Consider the following 23,765-nt stretch of genomic DNA (forward strand, 5'->3'; position numbering starts at 1 on the left):
TTATTCTTGCAGATTCGTGGTGGGTTTTTCGAACCCTAATCTGGGTAGTTGTCCGTTTTTTCTGGGTGCCTTGATTTTCGTGCCCACAGATCCAGATTCTGACAGCAGATTCCTTCTGGGTTTTTCGCACGAATTTGTGGGTTGTCTTTGGATTTTTCTGGGTCAGCCGGGAATTATTTTGGGAAACGTGCAAATGGCTTCTCTAACCAACCTGATGTTAGAAGGCAGTCAATGCTTTAATGGCAACAATTACAACATCTGGAAACAGCGTATGTTGACCATTTTTGAATATAGGCGTCTTGACCAGCTTGTTTTGGGAAAAGAGCTCAGTCCTGGTACACCTGGTGTAGATCAAGATAAGTTTGATGAACGCAATCGGGAGGCAGTTATGCTTCTCAAACTCTAAGTGACTGATGATCAGTTACCACAGATTCCTTCCGGCAAGACAGCTTCCGACATTTAGAAGCATCTGAAGGAATTGCATGAGACATCCGACAAGAGCCGAGCATTCTTTCTAAAGAATCAACTGTTCTCCATTATGATGGACGAACGTATGTCCTTACAGGAACACCTCACAAGAATTAAGGACATTCGAGATCAGCTCGAAGCTATTGGTCGGACTATGGAGGAAGAAGACATGGTAGTAATCACTCTGAAAAGTCTTCCGAAATCGTATGAACACTTCATTGAGACCCTCAATATTACTTCCACTAATGTTGATCTGAAGTTTTCAGAATTGTGCACCAAACTTCTACAGCAGGATCATTGGAAACAACAGTTTGGTAGTGGTACTACATCAGCCTCCTCGGAAAATGCTTTCACAGCCCAATCCTTTCACAAGGATAAAGGCAAATTTCAGTCCTCTCAGTCTTCTCAGCAGAAAGGCTCTTCTCAGACACAGGATGGAGCTAAGAAGAAGAATGTGCAGTGCAATTACTGTCACAAGTACGGCCATATGAAGAAAGATTGCCGTCAGAGGCTCGCTTCTGAACAAAAGAAGCAGGGAGGGTCACACCAGAAGGCGCATGTTGCTGAACATTCCGAGCAGAAGGAGTCTGCCTTTTATGCCTTTATGGCTAAGAGGTCTTCAGATCATGCCAGGTCTTCTGCTTGGTACATCGACTTTGGTGCCTCACGTCACTTTTCTCATTGGCGTGACTGGTTTACAGACTTCTCACCTTTCAGTGATTCCGTTGTATTTGGCCGAGGTGAGGAGTATACAGTTGTTGGCAGAGGCACTGTTCAAATACAGTCTGGTGGGAGGACTCTTTTTTTTCTGAATGTGTACTATGTTCCTGGAATGGAACTTAATCTGCTCTCTGTCAGTCAGATTATGAGGAATTCTCCTCAGCTAGATGTGGTGTTCAGTGCTCACAAGTGTTCTATTATTGATCGGGAGACTCGTCTTACTGTTGCTGTTGGTCTAGAGGATCATGGCCTACATAGGCTTCTTGACACTGGTGATTCTCCTGAAGTGGCTCTGGCAGCTCGTGTTTCTCCTCTCAGCACTTTGTGGCATCAGAGATATGGACATCTCAACATTCAGTATCTCTCTCAGCTATCTCGGGAGGGACTTGTTTCAGGGTTACCTGATATTCAGACTAGCCATTTCTTCAATTACTTCAATCTTATATTTGTGGTCCTATGAATACATCTTCTGTTACTGGTTGCAAATACTTTTTGCTTATTGTAGATGATTTTAGTAGAAGGATGTGGGTGTACTTTCTTAAACATAAATCAGATGTATTTAGTATCTTTCAGAAGTTTAAGTCCTTTGTTGAAAAAGAGTTTGGACATAGTATCATTACTCTTAGGACAGATAACGGGGGGGAATTTTGTTCTTCTGCATTCTCCAACTTCTGTGATACCCATGGCATCAAACGCCAATTGACTACACCCTACACTCCTGTTGTGACGTTTTCACACATCGCCCCATTGCAAATGGGGACCCATGTTTTTTGCTCGTTTTGTTCGTTTTCGCTTTGCTTTTTTTTAGGGTTTTGTTAGTTTGTTAGTTGTCTGGATTTAGGGTCAAGCCTTAGGGTTTTAATTACCGTCTTTTCGGACCAGAATCCAGTCGCTTTTGAGAGCTTTTGAGTTTCCTTTTCTAGAATGCAAATTTTGAATGAAATGAATTCGCCAGAATGGTCTAATTTTCAATTGGAATGTTGACGCAGAGTCTAAATTCGTCTAAGTGTTGATGATGAAACATGAATTTTGTCCAATTGAGTAATTTTGACCAAATTTTGACTTTTTTGATTTTTGATCCTAGGCATTTCAAATGATTTGTTTTCGCCTTGTGAAGTGATAAAATGTGTAAAATCATGATATTTTGGCCTGTAGGAGCAAAATCGCTCCTGTCCCTCAGTGAAGGACCGGAGCTACAAATCCAATTTTGCTTTGTCCTTGCAAGATTTTAACGTCTTGACGATGTGAGAAGGTCCAAAGAGGTACATTTTATCAAATGAATATAACTTGAAGTGCTGTCGGGGAGATCAACAGGGTAGCAAGTCCGGCTTGAGTGAGGTCCTGATCCTGAAATTTGGCTAAGTCTGGAATGCCCTGATCCTGAATTTGACTAAGTCTGGAAACTGAAAAAACCTCCAAAAACTAGATTTTGCAATATAACTCCTGGAGGTCTGAAACCACTCTCAAACATCCTGAAAGTATATATGGAATATAACTTAAAGTATAAGAAAGAAGAAACATAGAAGGAAATGTCACTTATACTTAAATGTTATATTCCATTAAAATTGTCCTGATCGAGAGTGCGACAAGTCAAATTTCGCTCGTGTCCCTCACCAAGGGACCAGAGCGAAAATGCTTAGTTGAGCCATTCCTGACCTTGTTTGGACGAATCGAGACATCAAAGGCATGGTGAAGGACGAAATGAGCATGATAGAGCATCCAGACTTGATCAAAAACAATGAGATGATGAAGTTTTGCCTAGAGGGTCAAATTCGCTCCTGTCCCTCACTGAAGGACCAGAGCGAAATTCTTCATAAGGTACGATCTAGGCAAAGATCAAGCAAATTTTATGTTCGAAGGCAAGAAAGGAGGTCAATCGAACCCGTTGAAGACAAATTGAAGATTATCAAACGTCAACAAAGGACCAAAATGCTTAAGTTCGCTCCTGTCCCTCAGGAAGGGACCAGAGCGATTTTTGTTGTGGATGACTTTCTTGCACAGTTTGAACCGATCTCAAGGCATGGATGAATAGAAGAGCACATTACGAACCCGTTGAATATAAGTTTTGAAGGTGACAAAGTGAAATAAGGCCCATAGAGCTAAAATCGCTCCTGTCCCTCTCCAAGGGACCAGAGCGAAATTCTTATGAAGGCTTAAAATTTGAAAGTTTATCAAGCATCAAGTGATCACGAAGGATCAAGGAACTTTATTTTGCACGATGATGGTGATTGCAAGTTGGAGAACGCAAGCATGAACCCAAAGACTTGAAGTTCGCTCCTGTCCCTCAGGAAGGGACCAGAGCGATATTGATTATAGTTGCTAATTCCTTCAAAAATCACGTTAAGTCAAGGTTTTGCAAAGGGGTAAAAGGTACAAGGTGTCTTTTGAAGATGATATGCAAGAGTTTTGAACGTAAAAGTGTTATCAATTAAGTTAAAGGACTCATATCGCTCCTGTCCTTTGGACAAGGACCAAGGCGATTTTTACTAAAACACTCATGTTCCGACAAAATCAAGACAATGCAAGGATAGCTAAGGTCAAGGACGTCCTTTAAGAGGCAATGAACGAGGAACCAAGGATGAAAGATGACACGTTTTGGCTAGAGCTTCAGGATCGCTCCTGTCCCTCTTCAAGGGACCAGGGCGATATCACATCTAAGGGACATTTATTTGCAAGACAAGTCACTCAAGTTTGAAAATCCTAGCGAAAATGCCAATTCCAACGTGAGGTTAAAGGCTTTGAACGTCAAAAGTGCAAAAAATCAAGACCAAGTGATGGATCGCTCCTGTCCCTTAGTCAGGGACCAGGGCGATGAGGTACATATTTTCCATGTTTTTTAAAAATTTTGGCGCTCAAACGCATTTTTGAATTTATTTAAATGCTAGGAAAATCGATATTTAATTAATGGCATTTAAATTTAGCGCTTGGTATTAATTGATTATTTTTGCCTTGTAAGAAAATCGAATTTATTAATTAAAAATGAAGGCATTTAATAATTGATTATTAATTCATTAAAAAATTAAATGGAGCGCTTGGTATTTATTTGTTTTATGGAGGTCGGCCCTTGTTATTCATTTAAAAATCATTTAAATTGCTTTATTTTTACAAAGTCGGCCTAAATGGTGGTGAGAGGTGTGAGCGCTATAAAGGGAGGGGTAGTTTATTTCATTTTCACATCATCATTTATCATCTCTCATATGCGACTTGGAGAAGGCAAAGGAGGAACGAATTTCATTTCAAGCTAGAAGGCACTAGTAACTATCCAAAGGAGAGGCGAACTTGAAGTTTCTATTTGAGCGAAGTTGCCTAGGACGTCAAAGACATATCAAAGATGGCGAAATTGCTAACTTGAAGAAAAGATCACGTCCAAGGCTTGAAGGGTGGCGAAGTTGATAAGAGGAACGTTCTTTTGAAGATCACATCAAGACTATCGAATTTCAAATTTTGCCTAGGCGAATTCCTTTATTTTGCATTTTAGAGTTAAGCTCTCAAGTAAGGTATGGCAAGATCTCTTGTTTTAATTTCAAATTTTGATCGTCATTGCCTTAATTTTGAATTTTGAAATTTTGTTTTGCCTTAGCTCAGTTGTTTTTAGGAAATGATTAATAAAGGACTTATCATTAAGTTTCCTAAAATTTGCTCTCTAATTTATGTTATGTATTGCAAAATCATGTTACTAATTTTGAAATGTTGTGTAGGCGTCAAATGGAGGTCTCTTCAAGGAAAATCAAGCCGGATCAAGGACGGTCTTCGCCAGGACGATCAAGCCAAGACATGGGCGACCTCTTCCAATCCAGCGTTCCAAGGCGAGGTACATCATCCTGCACATCAAGGACAAAAGGAGTTAGAACAAGAGTTAATCAAAGATAGCCTCTCAACGACATCAAATTAAATATCTAGCAAGCTTCAAGTGTCAGATGAGGTGGCGTCCTAGTCATCATTTCTCCAATCAGAGAAGTCCATCTCAGCATGTCCAGATTCAATGTACTTAACTCATGGAAGGTGGCACAAACTCCGATGTACCTACCCCGGCTATCCATTGGTCGATTTTTCTAGAAGGGACATGTGTCCAAGCAATACAATTTTATCATTGGTCAAGCATTAAATGTTATGTAATGGTTGTAACAAACCCTAATTAGGGTTTTCATTGTAAAATCTTGGCCATTGATCTTGAATTGATCTAAGCCATCAAATTGTATTGTGGGCACTATATAAGCCCAAACATTTCATTTGTAAAAGGAGAATTAGAGTGAAAGAGATTTTTAGATAGAATTAGAGAGATTTGTAAATAGTTGAAAGTAGTTAGAGAGTAGAATAGGAGGACAAGGCAAGAAATTGTTGCCATTGATTGTAAACAAACTCCATTTTCATTGAAGTAATGGTGAAATATGTCGTTTTTCTTGCAATTTGCATGGTTTCTTGTTGAGTCTTCAATCTTAGATGGTAGATAATTAGATGAATGGAGGAAATGTGATTGATTGATGGTGGAATTCGTACATCCATACTACTAGCAGTTTGTTGATTGCAGACTTGCCTTGCGTAGTCAACTGGAATCATTCAGCCTAAGCTCAATTTCAATTTGTTGCCTCTTCATTGATATGCATCAACTTGGATGGTATCTATGCCTGCGGTGATAACTTGAACATCATAAAGCTCCCCTTAGAAGATTGCACTAGTCTTGTGTAGATGTTCCATTGATGTCAAAACAAGACCTAGTTAGAGTTTCATCAAAAGGTCAAGTCATTGCTCCTACATTCTTAGTATTAGGATTAGATCCTCTCTTCGCCCTTATCCTTTTTCTATTTTTTTTAATCTAAGTTAGTAAGAGCCTGTGTCCAGCAAAGCAGATCGGAAGTTCAATGTAAGTCCCCTTGTGATTCCAGCAAATCACATCATACCACTGGAGCTTGTCCACACGTGGAGACCCCACTAAAAGAACCTTGGAGTCTACCTAACTGATCCTTTACGCGAATCTTCAGCAGTTAGAGACTATTTTCTCAAGAGAGGATAAGATGCCTTTAGGTATTTTATTCTGTGTATGATTGTGTACAAAATACACGTCAACAGAATTGGCGCTAGAAGGAGGGCTTGTACGTGAACTCCAGATTCTATCACTTCAAATTTACGGAGGTTATCTCAAGAGCTTTTGTCCCTCCTCCCGCGCACAACAGAATTGGCGCTAGAAGGAGGGCTTGTACGTGAACTCCAGATTCTATCACTTCAAATTTACGGAGGTTATCTCAAGAGCTTTTGTCCCTCCTCCCGCGCACAACAGAATTGGCGCTAGAAGGAGGGCTGAGCATTTGAACGTCAGATCCTGAGAAGCGCTTGACAGTGAACACGAACTCTTGAATCCAAGGAAGATCAGTGGAAAGCTTTTTCTCAAACACTCGAAGGAAGGTGACTGCTGGATCGTTAGTTGGACTTACGCAAGAAGGAATCAAGCTGGAACCAGTTGAACGTTCAAGTTGAATCCGAGATATTCAAGATCTCTCTTATTCCAGAAAATCCAAAAAAAAAGCGAAAAATAGAAAATCCAAAAAAAGTGAAAAATAGAAAATCCAAAAAAATCAAAAAATCAAAAAATCAAAAAGAAGGATTTCTCAATGGAGCGACAACAGTTTCACGAGGAGCAACAAGTTGATTTTCCTGAACTTTGGTGGAGGTTAGATACACAACTTTATCCACGTAGATTGTCCGAGTTTGCAAGACCAGGGCAGTGTCGAGTTCACGAGACAGAGGAACATGATGAAATGCATTGCTTGAAGTACTTATCAAGGATGGAATCGGCAGCACAGGGAAAAATCTTCTTTTGGGATGTCCCAAGGCCAGAAACGGAAGAAGGCAACTTCAGTGTCCCAGAGACTAAAGATCCTCTTCTAAGCTTCATGTGGATGATCGAGAGTCAACTCGTTTTGGATGGTGAAATGCGTCTGGAAAACATATTGCTACCATTGTGGTGTAGAATTCACAACTCACCTCACTCGGAATTTACTTGCTTAGTATGTGAAATGGCTATCAATCAAGTCATAAACCAGTTTGGAATGCCAACTTTGTCCGAGGAAGAATGTATCATGAATGGATCTTGGGGTGCACATCTCGCAGCCGAATTTAGGAGAACCTATGAACAGGACATTGCTCCAACATCTGAATGTGAGAAGGATCAAGTGTACGTTGACAATACCAATGCACCTGATGATCAATGTATTACAATGGATAGCCTGCCATGCCTTGCACCTGAAAAGGAATACTATGAAACAAAAGTTGAAGAATCAGTTGAGAATATTCAAGCAATAATAAAGGAAGATCCAGGAGTTGAACAAGCAACTAAAGGAAAGGACGACTCATTCCTTGAAGAATTCTCACTTATGCTACAAAAGGAGATCCTTGAAATTGAATTGCAAGAGTTTTCGAATGGCCTCATTGAAGAAGACAATCAAGTTGAGATATTGAGTGAAGAGCTACAAATTATCATAAGTGAGCCCAGGTATGAAGAACAATTCAAAGGGGCGCTTGAAGATTTTATCACCATTATGCTATTTGAGGAAGCATTGAAAGATTTTGCAGAGGAAACACAAATGGAATCACTGCCAAAATTTTTTCTAGATAAGCAAGTTACTGGGAGTGATATGATCCATCATCAACTTCGACCTCCCGAGACTATACTTGAAGAAGAAAGGTCACCTGAGATTATCTTTGATCCACTAGAGGAGATGTTTGAAGCTCAATCTATCAAGGAGACTCTCATTTTTGAAGATATGCTAACAATATTTCATGAAGATGCCTGGTTTATGCAAGATATCTCAGTGAAAACAGAGAATCTTGAGCTATTCGAAGGGGCGCTGAGCTTGTTTCAAGAGGAATTTCCTAATCAAGATCAATATGTTGTGGATACTCGTGGAATGATTCGTCATCAATGGCGACCTCCTGAAGCAGTTGGTGACCTCGCTTCCGACAATACAATGTCGTCTGAGCCTGAAATACGCCAGGTTGTCTCTTTCCTTAGTCCTAGCCTTGAAAGTTATTATGATTTTGATTATGGGGATTTTGGGAAAACAACTTGCATCTGGATTGATCATGGTCCTAACGAATTACCTCAGTTGATCATTTTGAGTGAAAACTTGCTTGAGTATGAGATGTGCATGGTGAGAGTTTGCCTTTTTGTATTTAAGGATGAATTTGCCCGATTGAGAACCATCACGTTTGCCATGCTCCTGTTGCACAACCTGAGAAATCATGTAAAGTCATGTACATATTTTGCTTCTTTGAGTCGTGTCGAGTCTAGGACTCTTGTATATAGGTTTAGAGTAGGTTTTCTTTTTGTGTTTTTAGATTAGAGGTCTTTTGAGCCTTGTTCTTAATTTGCCTTGAGTCATTTGACTCATGATCTAGTGTGGCTCAGGTAGTTTAGTTGTTTTCTTTTGGTGTGCGTTTTAGTTTAGTTTGCTTTGGGTCGGTTTGTCGGTCGGTTTGCTTTAGTTTAGGTGTCTTGAGTGGGAGCCTCCATCTTGTGAGAAGGGCGTTTGTGTTGTTGCCCGCACGCTGGCAATATCCTGGATCTTATGTTAGACTCATTTCTTAGATATCTATTCATGAAGTGCTCGGAATCCGAGGTTGTTCCTCTTCAGCTTTATCATCTGATCAGGACCTGTATTTGACTTGGAAGGGAATCATTTTCTGTGTCTTGATGCCGACATCTGTTGATTACTATATCTTCACACATTAATAGACTCCGAGTCATTATGGTTTTTAGGCAAAGCTGTGATTGGTGAAAAATCTAAAATCTGGCTTCAGCGCCACCGCAATCCTCAAACCCCAGTAAGCTTCACTGCTTACAAGCCAAAGGAATTGACGAAGAGAAAAAGCAATATCAAAAGGAAAAAATGAGAAAAAAGAGAAAAAAAAAAGAGAAAATGAAAGAAAAAAATGAAGAGAAAAGTGAAATGAAACGAAATATCAAAATTGGCTAAAGGGAATATGCGAGTAACTCCATCGGGGCTATAGACGCCTGGCTGGCAATGGAGCAATGTTCGTGAGCTTGCGGCGATAACCTCGTCGGGACTATGGACGTCTGACTGGCAGCGAGGCTCTATCCAGGATGCTTTTGAAGTTCAGATATACTACGTAGCCTATCACAGGGGAACCTGAAAGTCATAGTTGTCTTGTCGAGAGGAATGAATACACTTGCACACACCTGGGTAATCAAAGACTAAGTGTCTAGATATGGTTAAGGATTCTCCTTCTACTTTGAGTACATTTTCTAATCTCTTGATGAGCTAGGTTGAATTTTCCAGAGGTTCTAGGTGTCGATTGAGTCTTTATCTCTGAAATGTTTTTCAACATTTATTCAAGGTGGCGCTAGATGTTGTGACGTTTTCACACATCGCCCCATTGCAAATGGGGACCCATGTTTTTTGCTCGTTTTGTTCGTTTTCGCTTTGCTTTTTTTTAGGGTTTTGTTAGTTTGTTAGTTGTCTGGATTTAGGGTCAAGCCTTAGGGTTTTAATTACCGTCTTTTCGGACCAGAATCCAGTCGCTTTTGAGAGCTTTTGAGTTTCCTTTTCTAGAATGCAAATTTTGAATGAAATGAATTCGCCAGAATGGTCTAATTTTCAATTGGAATGTTGACGCAGAGTCTAAATTCGTCTAAGTGTTGATGATGAAACATGAATTTTGTCCAATTGAGTAATTTTGACCAAATTTTGACTTTTTTGATTTTTGATCCTAGGCATTTCAAATGATTTGTTTTCGCCTTGTGAAGTGATAAAATGTGTAAAATCATGATATTTTGGCCTGTAGGAGCAAAATCGCTCCTGTCCCTCAGTGAAGGACCGGAGCTACAAATCCAATTTTGCTTTGTCCTTGCAAGATTTTAACGTCTTGACGATGTGAGAAGGTCCAAAGAGGTACATTTTATCAAATGAATATAACTTGAAGTGCTGTCGGGGAGATCAACAGGGTAGCAAGTCCGGCTTGAGTGAGGTCCTGATCCTGAAATTTGGCTAAGTCTGGAATGCCCTGATCCTGAATTTGACTAAGTCTGGAAACTGAAAAAACCTCCAAAAACTAGATTTTGCAATATAACTCCTGGAGGTCTGAAACCACTCTCAAACATCCTGAAAGTATATATGGAATATAACTTAAAGTATAAGAAAGAAGAAACATAGAAGGAAATGTCACTTATACTTAAATGTTATATTCCATTAAAATTGTCCTGATCGAGAGTGCGACAAGTCAAATTTCGCTCGTGTCCCTCACCAAGGGACCAGAGCGAAAATGCTTAGTTGAGCCATTCCTGACCTTGTTTGGACGAATCGAGACATCAAAGGCATGGTGAAGGACGAAATGAGCATGATAGAGCATCCAGACTTGATCAAAAACAATGAGATGATGAAGTTTTGCCTAGAGGGTCAAATTCGCTCCTGTCCCTCACTGAAGGACCAGAGCGAAATTCTTCATAAGGTACGATCTAGGCAAAGATCAAGCAAATTTTATGTTCGAAGGCAAGAAAGGAGGTCAATCGAACCCGTTGAAGACAAATTGAAGATTATCAAACGTCAACAAAGGACCAAAATGCTTAAGTTCGCTCCTGTCCCTCAGGAAGGGACCAGAGCGATTTTTGTTGTGGATGACTTTCTTGCACAGTTTGAACCGATCTCAAGGCATGGATGAATAGAAGAGCACATTACGAACCCGTTGAATATAAGTTTTGAAGGTGACAAAGTGAAATAAGGCCCATAGAGCTAAAATCGCTCCTGTCCCTCTCCAAGGGACCAGAGCGAAATTCTTATGAAGGCTTAAAATTTGAAAGTTTATCAAGCATCAAGTGATCACGAAGGATCAAGGAACTTTATTTTGCACGATGATGGTGATTGCAAGTTGGAGAACGCAAGCATGAACCCAAAGACTTGAAGTTCGCTCCTGTCCCTCAGGAAGGGACCAGAGCGATATTGATTATAGTTGCTAATTCCTTCAAAAATCACGTTAAGTCAAGGTTTTGCAAAGGGGTAAAAGGTACAAGGTGTCTTTTGAAGATGATATGCAAGAGTTTTGAACGTAAAAGTGTTATCAATTAAGTTAAAGGACTCATATCGCTCCTGTCCTTTGGACAAGGACCAAGGCGATTTTTACTAAAACACTCATGTTCCGACAAAATCAAGACAATGCAAGGATAGCTAAGGTCAAGGACGTCCTTTAAGAGGCAATGAACGAGGAACCAAGGATGAAAGATGACACGTTTTGGCTAGAGCTTCAGGATCGCTCCTGTCCCTCTTCAAGGGACCAGGGCGATATCACATCTAAGGGACATTTATTTGCAAGACAAGTCACTCAAGTTTGAAAATCCTAGCGAAAATGCCAATTCCAACGTGAGGTTAAAGGCTTTGAACGTCAAAAGTGCAAAAAATCAAGACCAAGTGATGGATCGCTCCTGTCCCTTAGTCAGGGACCAGGGCGATGAGGTACATATTTTCCATGTTTTTTAAAAATTTTGGCGCTCAAACGCATTTTTGAATTTATTTAAATGCTAGGAAAATCGATATTTAATTAATGGCATTTAAATTTAGCGCTTGGTATTAATTGATTATTTTTGCCTTGTAAGAAAATCGAATTTATTAATTAAAAATGAAGGCATTTAATAATTGATTATTAATTCATTAAAAAATTAAATGGAGCGCTTGGTATTTATTTGTTTTATGGAGGTCGGCCCTTGTTATTCATTTAAAAATCATTTAAATTGCTTTATTTTTACAAAGTCGGCCTAAATGGTGGTGAGAGGTGTGAGCGCTATAAAGGGAGGGGTAGTTTATTTCATTTTCACATCATCATTTATCATCTCTCATATGCGACTTGGAGAAGGCAAAGGAGGAACGAATTTCATTTCAAGCTAGAAGGCACTAGTAACTATCCAAAGGAGAGGCGAACTTGAAGTTTCTATTTGAGCGAAGTTGCCTAGGACGTCAAAGACATATCAAAGATGGCGAAATTGCTAACTTGAAGAAAAGATCACGTCCAAGGCTTGAAGGGTGGCGAAGTTGATAAGAGGAACGTTCTTTTGAAGATCACATCAAGACTATCGAATTTCAAATTTTGCCTAGGCGAATTCCTTTATTTTGCATTTTAGAGTTAAGCTCTCAAGTAAGGTATGGCAAGATCTCTTGTTTTAATTTCAAATTTTGATCGTCATTGCCTTAATTTTGAATTTTGAAATTTTGTTTTGCCTTAGCTCAGTTGTTTTTAGGAAATGATTAATAAAGGACTTATCATTAAGTTTCCTAAAATTTGCTCTCTAATTTATGTTATGTATTGCAAAATCATGTTACTAATTTTGAAATGTTGTGTAGGCGTCAAATGGAGGTCTCTTCAAGGAAAATCAAGCCGGATCAAGGACGGTCTTCGCCAGGACGATCAAGCCAAGACATGGGCGACCTCTTCCAATCCAGCGTTCCAAGGCGAGGTACATCATCCTGCACATCAAGGACAAAAGGAGTTAGAACAAGAGTTAATCAAAGATAGCCTCTCAACGACATCAAATTAAATATCTAGCAAGCTTCAAGTGTCAGATGAGGTGGCGTCCTAGTCATCATTTCTCCAATCAGAGAAGTCCATCTCAGCATGTCCAGATTCAATGTACTTAACTCATGGAAGGTGGCACAAACTCCGATGTACCTACCCCGGCTATCCATTGGTCGATTTTTCTAGAAGGGACATGTGTCCAAGCAATACAATTTTATCATTGGTCAAGCATTAAATGTTATGTAATGGTTGTAACAAACCCTAATTAGGGTTTTCATTGTAAAATCTTGGCCATTGATCTTGAATTGATCTAAGCCATCAAATTGTATTGTGGGCACTATATAAGCCCAAACATTTCATTTGTAAAAGGAGAATTAGAGTGAAAGAGATTTTTAGATAGAATTAGAGAGATTTGTAAATAGTTGAAAGTAGTTAGAGAGTAGAATAGGAGGACAAGGCAAGAAATTGTTGCCATTGATTGTAAACAAACTCCATTTTCATTGAAGTAATGGTGAAATATGTCGTTTTTCTTGCAATTTGCATGGTTTCTTGTTGAGTCTTCAATCTTAGATGGTAGATAATTAGATGAATGGAGGAAATGTGATTGATTGATGGTGGAATTCGTACATCCATACTACTAGCAGTTTGTTGATTGCAGACTTGCCTTGCGTAGTCAACTGGAATCATTCAGCCTAAGCTCAATTTCAATTTGTTGCCTCTTCATTGATATGCATCAACTTGGATGGTATCTATGCCTGCGGTGATAACTTGAACATCATAAAGCTCCCCTTAGAAGATTGCACTAGTCTTGTGTAGATGTTCCATTGATGTCAAAACAAGACCTAGTTAGAGTTTCATCAAAAGGTCAAGTCATTGCTCCTACATTCTTAGTATTAGGATTAGATCCTCTCTTCGCCCTTATCCTTTTTCTATTTTTTTTAATCTAAGTTAGTAAGAGCCTGTGTCCAGCAAAGCAGATCGGAAGTTCAATGTAAGTCCCCTTGTGATTCCAGCAAATCACATCATACCACTGGAGCTTGTCCACACGTGGAGACCCCACTAAAAGAACCTTGGAGTCTACCTAACTGATCCTTTACGCGAATCTTCAGCAGTTAGAGACTATTTTCTCAAGAGAGGATAAGATGCCTTTAGGTATTTTATTCTGTGTATGATTGTGTACAAAATACACGTCAACAACTCCTCAGCAAAACAGTGTTGTCGAGCGTCGCAATCGTACGGTTGTTGAGATGGCTCGCTCTATGTTACAACATAGGAGTGTTCCGAATAAGTATTGGGCTGAAGCAGTGTTTACTGCTGTCTACCTACTTAACCGTTCTCCTACTCAGGCTATTAAGGGGAAGACTCCAGAAGAGGTTTGGTCTGGTCGGAAGCCTAAATCATACAGCTAGCCATTTCTTTGAGAGTTATATTCTTGCGCTCTGCAACTCTGTTTGGTTGTGGAGTGTAAGCAACAGAATGCTAAAGATCAATCCCCTCAAATGTACAAAAATCCTCAAGTCTTTTGTTCACATATTCCCTTCCATTATCTATGCGAAGAATCTTGACCACTTTCCCGGATTGCTTCTCCACATAATAGCCTCTTGGGCAGAGGCTATCAGTTGTGCCACACACAATATAACTCTCAAAGAAATGGCTAGCTGTATGATTCATGCACGTTCTCGGATTGCTTCTCCACATGAGCCTTGAAGTCTAGAAATCTGTCAAACACTTCACTCTTATGAATAAGAAAGTAGACCCAAGTGAAGCGGGAGTAGTCATCAATGAAGGTGAGGACATAGCGGGCCTTACTAAATGAAGGTGATGGAAATGGACCTGCTACATCGCTGTGAACAAGTTGAAGAACTTCCAAAGCTCTCCAAGCTTTCCCCTTATCAAACTTCTCCTTGGGATGCTTGCCCATGGAACATCCTGAACATACACCCTCAAAGAATATAACTCTCAAAGAAATGGCTAGCTGTATGATTCATGCACGTTCTCTTGATCCCGCCTTTTGGGCAGAGGCTATCAGTTGTGCCACAAAAGACCAAACGGAGTTGCAGAGCGCAAGAATATAACTCTCAAAGAAATGGCTAGCTGTATGATTCATGCACGTTCTCTTGATCCCGCCTTTTGGGCAGAGGCTATCAGTTGTGCCACACACATCCAAAATCGGGTTCCTCACAAAGCTTTGAGAGGTATTACTCCTTTTGAGGCTTGGGCTGGTAGGAAACCGATTGTGAGACATTTTAGAGTCTTTGGGTGTCTAGCGTGGGCTCGCATTCCTCGGTAGAAACGCAAGGCATTGGAACCTTAGAGTAGGCCATGTCTTTTTGTTGGATATCCTGCGGGTGTTAAGGCATATCGATTGATAGATCCTGAGACACATGAGGTGTTTATTGAGAGGAGTGTTCATTTTGAGGAAAGCTCTCCTAGCTTAGCCTCTCTACCTCCTCCACCTTCCTCCATTGTGGATAGTGATGCCAGTGATTCAGATGATGAGACTCCAACTTCGACTCGCAGAGTTACACCTCCGCAGGGTCCACTTGCAGCTGAGGAGCCTCGTTCTCCACCTCAACCTAGACCTCGTTGGGCTCGACAAACACTCGAGTCAGCGGGTTCTCTTGTTGGGGATCCTTCAGATACACAAAGGACTTGATCGCAGCATCAGGACCTTCCACATGCATTCATTGCTACCGCTTCCGATCCACAGACATTTCGGGAAGCATCAGGGGTTCCTGAGTGGGACCACTCTATGGAGGAAGAGTATAGTTCCTTGATGAGGAACAACACATGGGAGTTAGTCCTTCTCCCTAAGGGGAGAAAGATGGTTCAATGTAAGTGGATCTATCGGACCAAGTTTGCAGCAGATGGTAGTGTGGATAAGTATAAGGCTCGGCTTGTTGTGAAAGGTTTCCTTCAGGTTCCAGGTATTGACTATAATGAGACCTTTGCGCCCGTAGCCAAGATGAACTCCATTCACTTGACACTTGCTATTGCCGCAGCTCATGGTTGGGCTGTACATCAGATGGATGTGAAGAGTGCTTTTCTTCATGGGGATCTTGATGGGAGATTTATATGGAGCAGCCACAGGGTTTCATCCAAGATTCTTCCTTGGTTTGCAGACTAAGGAAATCTCTCTATGGCCTTAAGCAGGCCCCTTGGGCTTGGTACGCCAAGATGGATTCCTTTCTTCTCTCAGCAGGGTTCACCAGGTGTCATTTCGATCCAAATGTCTACATTTTGTGACAGGATGACTCTCACTTGATACTTGTGCTCTATGTTGATGATTTGATCATTACAGGGAGCATCGCATCCATCATTAGCAGTGTCAAATTTGCTTTGCATGATAGATTTGCTATGACTGACTTGGGTCTTTTGCATTACTTTCTCTGGATAGAGATTTCATAGTCACCTTCCGAGATTACACTATCGCAGCCCAAGTATGCTCTTGATCTACTTGCACGCTTTCATATGGCTGATTGTAAGCCTGCCCCAACTCCCTTTCTTTTAGGAGTCAAGCTTGAGGCTCAGTGCTCTTCTCCACCAGTTGATGCCACATTGTATCGTCAACTTTTGGGTAGTCTCATCTACTTGACTCACACACGCCTTGATATTTCATTTGCAGTTGGCATGGTTTCCTGCTTCATGGAGGAACCACATGAGCTTCATTGGAAAGCCGCCAAACGCATCCTTCACTACATCTAGGGTACACATCACTATGGGATTCACTATGCAATAGGCATAGGACTTCGCTTGGTTGGTTACACAGACTCCGATTGGGCTGGCGATCTTGATGATTGTAAGTCTACTTCAGGTTACAGCTTCCACCTTGGTTCGGCCCCCATTTGTTGGCAGAGCAAGAAGTAGCATGCTATTGCTTTCTCTTTGACTGAGGTTGAGTATCGAGGAGTTGTTAACGCAGTGACTGAGACCATTTGGCTTCAGCAGATTCTCACAAAGTTTGGGTTCACCACTCCACGACCGATAGTTCTACATTGTGACAATCAGAGTGCTATTGCAATCTCGAAGAACCCGGTCCAGCATCAACGGACCAAACACATTGAAATCCATATGCACTACATCCAAGAGCTGATTCAGGTGTAGGTCATTGATTTGCAGTATTGTCCTACAACGGAGTAGGTTGCAGACATATTCACCAAACCTTTCACTGAGAGTAAGTTCCAGCAGTTGCGAGCTCTCTTGGGGTTGCAGGATGTCTCATTAGGGGGGGTCAGCGGACTTTTCCTTCCTTTCTTATGGGGGGGACTTTTTCCTCTTTGAAGTTTTGTCCTTCTTCTTTGAGTCTTTTGTACATTCATCTCTCTTTTGGGGGGGAGTTTTTTCCCACTGGGTTTTCTCCCTTTCTTCGTTTGTGAGAGATTGCATTGCATAGGTTTGCTTGCATTTGCATATTGTACATGGGTACCTATCATGGCCTAGTAGCCGGGACCCATCTTGCATTGTTGACTTGAGTCTTCATTCCCCTAAGTTGCACTTATTGGGGGTTGTTGGTGTAAATAATTATTCATCATGGATATTATTACTTTACTTAAGTTAACTTAGGATAATGCATCTCATCTTAGTTTGGATATGAGACACTTAGGGAAGTGTGCACATAGGGATGTAGCTTGCAGGAGAAATTCCACCTTTTGTGGTCTTATCTTGCTGTTACACTCCACATTCGGTGGGTCATCCACCTCTTGTGGAATATTATATTATTTCTCCTACCTACCCCTACTTTTTCTTACCTACCCTTATTTCTCATTGAGCCACATGTCATGATTGTGTGCTCACATATCCATATGGCCTTGCCTATATAAGTAGGCCCATATTCATTGTATTGGTTAATCCAATTGATCATTTGCATATTGATGAGAATACAGTCTGTTCTTGTCATACTTTTGTCTCTCTTTTAAGCTTTCATTGTGCCCTTGTTCTTGGCAAAATCTCACAACATGAAATATAACTTAAAGTATAAGAAAGGAAAAAGACATTGAAATGTGACTTATGCTGATAGGAGCCTACTGGTTACCGAAATTTGACTAAGTCTGAAAATTTAAAAGTTCTTCTAAAATCTAGAATTTGCATTATAACTCCTCCACACATAGCTTGGTATGGCTACCTTGGTAGGCCTCCATAGGTCTCGGCTCCCATCTTGGGTTACCCTGGTAACCACTCTCAAACATCCTGCCAATATATACATGAAATATAACTTAATGTATAAAAATGGAAAAAGACATATTGAAATGTGACTTATGCCAGTAGGAGCCTACTGGTTATTGAAATTTGACTGAGTCTGAAAATTTAAATTTTTTTCTAAAACCTAGAATCTGCATTATAACTCCCACTATATAACTGCCAATATATACATGAAATTTAACTTAAATTATAAGAAAATGTCACTTATACTTGAATGCTATATTTCATGTATATATTCTAATGAGAAGAATGAGAGTGACTTGTAAAAAAAAATTAGATAATTTTTTGACATGTTTAGGCCTTTTTTATGTTCAGCCCGAGTTTTTTCCAAAGACTCGCCGAGTTTTTGTGAAAAACTCGCCAATCCCAAAAACTCTGCAAGTTAAAGTCGTAAATACTCGCAGAGCAAAAAAAATCGCGAGTTTTTCAAAATTCGCCTAGTACTATGTGAGTATTCCATCTATGCAAAATAATTGAACCTGGAAAACCACAAACCAATCAGAAGTCGAATATTCTTTGATCTTTGGCACAACTTTGGAAATCTTCAATATGCTCTTGAAACTAATCTTTTTGCACCAGTGCAATTCTGCTGTTGGATTTTATCCCCAAGTCCAATTCGGAAAGCTAGAGGGTTTTCATCCTCTACCTAAAAGATGAACAACATATGCTCAATCTTCAAGAAAGGGGGTGTTGACAACAAACAATGGATGCATTTTCCAATAACTCAGCTCCATTTATAATCACCAGTTTGCTATTTCTAGCCTTCCTCAAGAAGTTCCTTGAAATTTTTTCGCATCTTAATTTGATATTTTAATTAGCCCCTTTGTCCTAGTGACATCATTTTGGGCCCTCCTTTTAAAGCACTTATATAATAACACTTTGAAATACTTTATTTTAATAATAAAATATAAGTTGTTTTTTATAAAATTAAATTGTTAAATTGTTTTTTTTTTAGCTCAAAACAGGGACATGACCCCTTCTCGGTCTTAATGTATACTAAAAACTTGGTGTATGCAATGTAAGGTGGAAGGAGATTTAATGATCATCATTAATGCCATTCATAATAGGGGCTCTTCACATTGGACAATTATCAATATCTAACAAGAACATTGGCTTATCCTAGATTTTCAGAGCCTTTTCTCTACAACATGTATATAGAGAAATTAACAATGAAGCAACTTCCTAGATAACTATACCATCGGCAAAGAAGTGGAGTGCATAATTGGCAAACATATAGATGCCTAGGGATCTTTTGATGCTATGAAATTATTAAAAAAAGCTATTGTCTCAACTCTCAAGCATTGATCTTCAATCATTTAGTTGGGCTAAAGGTAAAATTTCATAAGATTTGGCCTCACACTGGAAATTATTGATGAACACCATTGGCGACTTGAGAAAATGAACCGCATAAAGCAACATGATGGGTGAGTACAACCGTACAATAATGGTAACGCCAGTAATATAGGAAGAATGATAGGCTTCAGGCTGAAAATAACATCTATGCTAGTTAATTTGACAACATTCTTATGTCTCCCTTGCATCTCGCCAAAAAAGCAGTGTGCTATTTGAAACATGGATTTCAATGTTAGATTGGTAGCAAACAAAAGACAAACTGCATTCTTAGGCAATATCTCAGATCGACAAATAGAGGTCTTCAACACTGAATGTGGAGTTGTTATTCATGCCATTAGGATGGCTCGAGGGGATGAATTCTTGGCAAATCATCATAGCAATCAAGTTAACATTGATATAATCTCAATGTTTTATTGCTCTTCTGCTAGATCTAAACATTGATAAAGTTATCATCAAAACTTTGGTGAAAGCTCTTATCAAATTGGCTTGGTTGGGAGGGCTAGATCAAATATCGATTGATGCATTCCTAGACACAGCTTTGCCATCCCAATTGCAGCCTTGTTGGTCAGCAATGGTGTAGTAGCCAACTTGTGGGTGATCTTAACTCCCTCAACTGGTGACTGAGTAGAAAAGAATAGGAGAAATAAGGCTTTCTTGAAGAATTGCTCCAATCAATGAATTAGACTGAAATATTTTGCTTATCGAAGACAAAGACGATGGTGGAAATAAGCCTCACTCATAGGCAACTTCTTATTGGAAATATTTAGATAATAATATTGCTGTATTGTTAGAGGAATTGATCACGGCCAATTTTGTTTCCTATTGCCACAACAATTTTGTAATCTTCATGCTTGCTCAGAGGCTGCATACATCATTGTATATTTTGACATATGTCAATGCAAAATATGTATTCTTTATCAAAAAAAGTTTTTTTATGAAAAATATGCACTTCAAAAAAATGGTGCCAAAAAAATGAGTCTCAAGCAATGCTCCCCCATGTTTTCAGGGCAGGGATGGCAGGGGACATGTTTTCGGGACAGCTTTTTCTAAGCCCATTTTTTAGGGATGGCAATAAAAAAAATAAAAATTTCTTAAATATTCATAGAATGACATTATATATATATATATATATATATGCCTAACTGGTGTGTATATTCAAGTGGAATTAATTATTGAAGACTGCATGTTATTTTGTCAATTCAAGTTTTGCATGCTATGTTGTCAAACTAACTAACAACAAAGAAGAATGATGAAGTAAAAACTAAAAGATAACTGGTTATGTTCTAGTTTGCCTCTAATTGGGATACCAATAGATGGGATTGTTTTATCAATTTGTTAAGGGTATGATTGATACATTTTAATTTTTTGCATTATGAAAGTGGGCATTTCTTGTTGACTATGACTTAACCGGCAGTCCTTGTATACTGAACAATTGTCCAATGTATGAAATAAGATAAATCTCCACTGTGACTTTGACTATGAAGATATAGAGATCTTATGTGTTTTACTATTTTATAGGTTTTGTGATCATGATTAATCATTGGTCATTTAATTGGTTATACTTATAAATTGGTGGGGGTTTGGGGACAATGCCCCCAACCAGGACAAGGTTCAGTGCCCCCACTGGGTTTGAGGGGCAGCACCTCTCACGGGGTCCAGGGGCAATGCTGCTGGTGCGTTCTCTGTTGTGATACAGTGTGGGGTCTAGGGGTCTAGGGGTGGCCCCCCCGCCACCAAGCCCAAACAATGACCATCAAAACCACACAGACCTTCATGGCCCACCCATCCCTTTTAATCAAAATTGTGTGTTTTTTAAAAGCACCAAAAAGATGCTTGGGTTGTAGGGGATGGCTAGCTGTTCTCAGGATGGTTTGGACATTGCCTAGCTGTCCCTACATCTCTTATTTTTTCGGGATGTCCTGGGGACGTTTCCTACATGTTACTGTCCCCTTGAAACATCCTCTATAGGGGACAAGGACATTCAGGGCAAGGGATGCATCCTCGTGGAGCAATGCAAAACTCTTCTTATTCCAAGTCACTTTAACGCTTGCTCAACTTGGATTTCTTTTGGAAGCACATCTGATGCTTCAATGGTGGGTGATTCCTCAAGAGATATCTAGAAAGGCATAACTCTATATTTCCTTTATCTTGTGACTTGCTTTACCAGGGAGTGTATCTAATCCACACTATAAATTATAGTATATTTTTGAGCCTATTTAATTTTTTTGATCAACATACAACTGATATGCTCTGTTTCATGTATTTCTTATATGTGCTTTCAGTTTTGGCCATGAATTGATGCAAAGTTTCCTAGTTTTGGTGTACTGTTAAGCCAATCACAATCTCGACATCTGGGTGGACCTTTCTAATAGAAATTCGTTAAATCTGTTATCATGGTTAACCATGTTAATCATCTCCACAGGCAAACTTGGTAAAAGTAAATCCAGATGTCTCTCTCAAAGAGAACTAATCTGCCTGGTTAGAGTTCTGCTAATAATCTCATTTTCCAATCCCTATCTCCGGAAGTTTCCTGCCTGCAAACCTGGAAACAGAATCAAGTGAATTTGAAATGTACTGATAGAGCCAAATTCCACTGTTGCCAAGTTTCAGCAGTCTGAAAATCTGTATATTAAGCTTTTAGATGAGAAGAAACCAATTTTCGTGCCCTCTTAATTTTCTCTAAAAATAGCAATCCCTGGACTGAGAAATGCTAGTCATTAAAAATGGCACTCTTTGTAGAAAGCAGCCCTTCGATATCAAACATTATTTTGTACTTGAAGAATGTTGTCTCTGAGCATTATGTGCCAAGTGGCACTCCCACCAAAGGGCTAATTAATTTTTCTGTCGTGAATTCTGACAGATCATATTTGCGGTTTATTCAGATTCACAGTTTGCCAATGCTCTCTTCTACAAGCTGAAAGTCTCCTTTGCGTAATCTTTGGGTGAACTGGGTGTACCCCCAGTACTTTTGGATCTTTGTACACTGGACAAGGCGAGTCCTGGTCTGGGGTTATGGGTGCCAATACAGATTTTTTTTGATAATAAAATAGTGTTCGTAGTTTTTACTCAGTGACTCATTGCATATGTTTTTGCATTTCCCAAAGTTTAATTCAGTTTACTGGATTTAATATGTGTATATTGATATTATTTTGCTATATAATGATTGAGTTTTCTACATATTGGTTTCTCCACGGATTTGATCTTTTAGGTTTTCATTATCTGGTAAGGTCATACTTCCCATTTTATATTAGATCTTCCTAGTTTGGTATATGTACTATGTATATGCTGACATATTTTTTTTGATACCTCATTGCTACAATGGCAACAACGCATAAACTAGTTTGACTACAATTGTTTACCTGGGGCAGCAGAATCTCCTCATATATTGTTAAACTAGCTGTATGAAATGTCAACAAAGTTCTACATGACAGAAAATCAGTTTAAATTTATTTTGCAATAGCCAATTCCTCTCACCTTTAAGGTTTCTGATCTTTTGATGGCAAATTCATAATGATGAGTTGATTCCATCGAGGACATTTTCTAATCAGGTGCAGCGATCTGGTTACATGAACATCCAATTGATATGAGCCAGGGCAAGTTTTCACGATAAAAAAAATTACACTCTAAAAGTTATTTATGATATTTGAAGCTAAATTAATATGTTTAACAATATGCAGGGTGATCGACAATGTTCTTGGTTGTAGGCTCATGGCCTCTCTACATATAGATTTTAATATTGCTCTTATATATGTTGAACAGCTCACTAGTGATTCGAAACAGAGCGAAGACAGAGATTCCTTGTCAGTGTTATTCGATACTTTGGAGACATGGCGAATATTTATAGGTAGGTTCATCTCTCTTTATTGCATGGTTAGAAATTTGCTGTGTTATCATTTTCTTTGATACGCATTTTTGTCTCAGGAGTGCTGCTGCAAATTGTTACGACGTCTGCAACGATTTCTCTACTACTAAACATGTCTTCAAAGAGGAGTTGAGAACATGTGGAAAATATAAATGCTATATATATTTGTATTTTCAGATGAGTGAAAGATGCCGAATGAAAAATTTCTCATAGGCCGATAAGTTTAAATATTAGATGAGGACAAGTGATTGCCAGAACCTTTTTTCAGAAATAAACCTTTTTCTTTATGTTTTGCTACAGTAAATGGTGGTAGCTTTAATTTTTTGCGAAGTAGAGAATGGCTTTTTATTGCCTGTTTATGGATGTCTAATATGATAATATCTAATCACATAATGTTTGAAGTATTGGCAGCATGTTTGCAAAATCTTCTATATTCGAGATTCATATAATATTTTAAAATTTTTTCCAGGTGGGTTCCAATTTATATTGCAATGCACTTCTGAATAGAAGCTTTTGTTAAAAGTCATATAACGCTCATTTGTTATGTCGACCTCAGACTTGGTTGCAGAAATATAGTAAGTGATGGAAACGTTAGAAGACCTCTTGGTGTTGCCTTTGTGCATGGTTTCTCAGGCTGCAGTACATTGGA

At 39.3% G+C, this 23,765-nt stretch overlaps 1 protein-coding gene across 2 annotated transcripts in view; it reads left to right on the forward strand.

Moving 5' to 3' along the window:
- Positions 1-23,520, forward strand: part of LOC131076215 (uncharacterized) — a 61,477-nt gene extending 37,957 nt beyond the window's left edge. The window contains exons 5-6 of one of the 2 annotated variants that reach the window (XM_058013289.1): positions 23,014-23,098; positions 23,176-23,520. In XM_058013289.1, the coding sequence (XP_057869272.1) occupies positions 23,014-23,098; positions 23,176-23,249 (159 nt within the window). In that variant the 3' untranslated portion in view covers positions 23,250-23,520. Of the gene's footprint in view, positions 1-23,013; positions 23,104-23,175 lie in introns of those variants that run through there. The other variant, XM_059217077.1, reaches the window with a different exon arrangement.
- Positions 23,521-23,765: the final 245 nt, after the last annotated feature.

This window comes from Cryptomeria japonica, chromosome 3, assembly GCF_030272615.1.
Source record: "Cryptomeria japonica chromosome 3, Sugi_1.0, whole genome shotgun sequence".
Taxonomy (NCBI): Eukaryota; Viridiplantae; Streptophyta; class Pinopsida; order Cupressales; family Cupressaceae; genus Cryptomeria; species Cryptomeria japonica.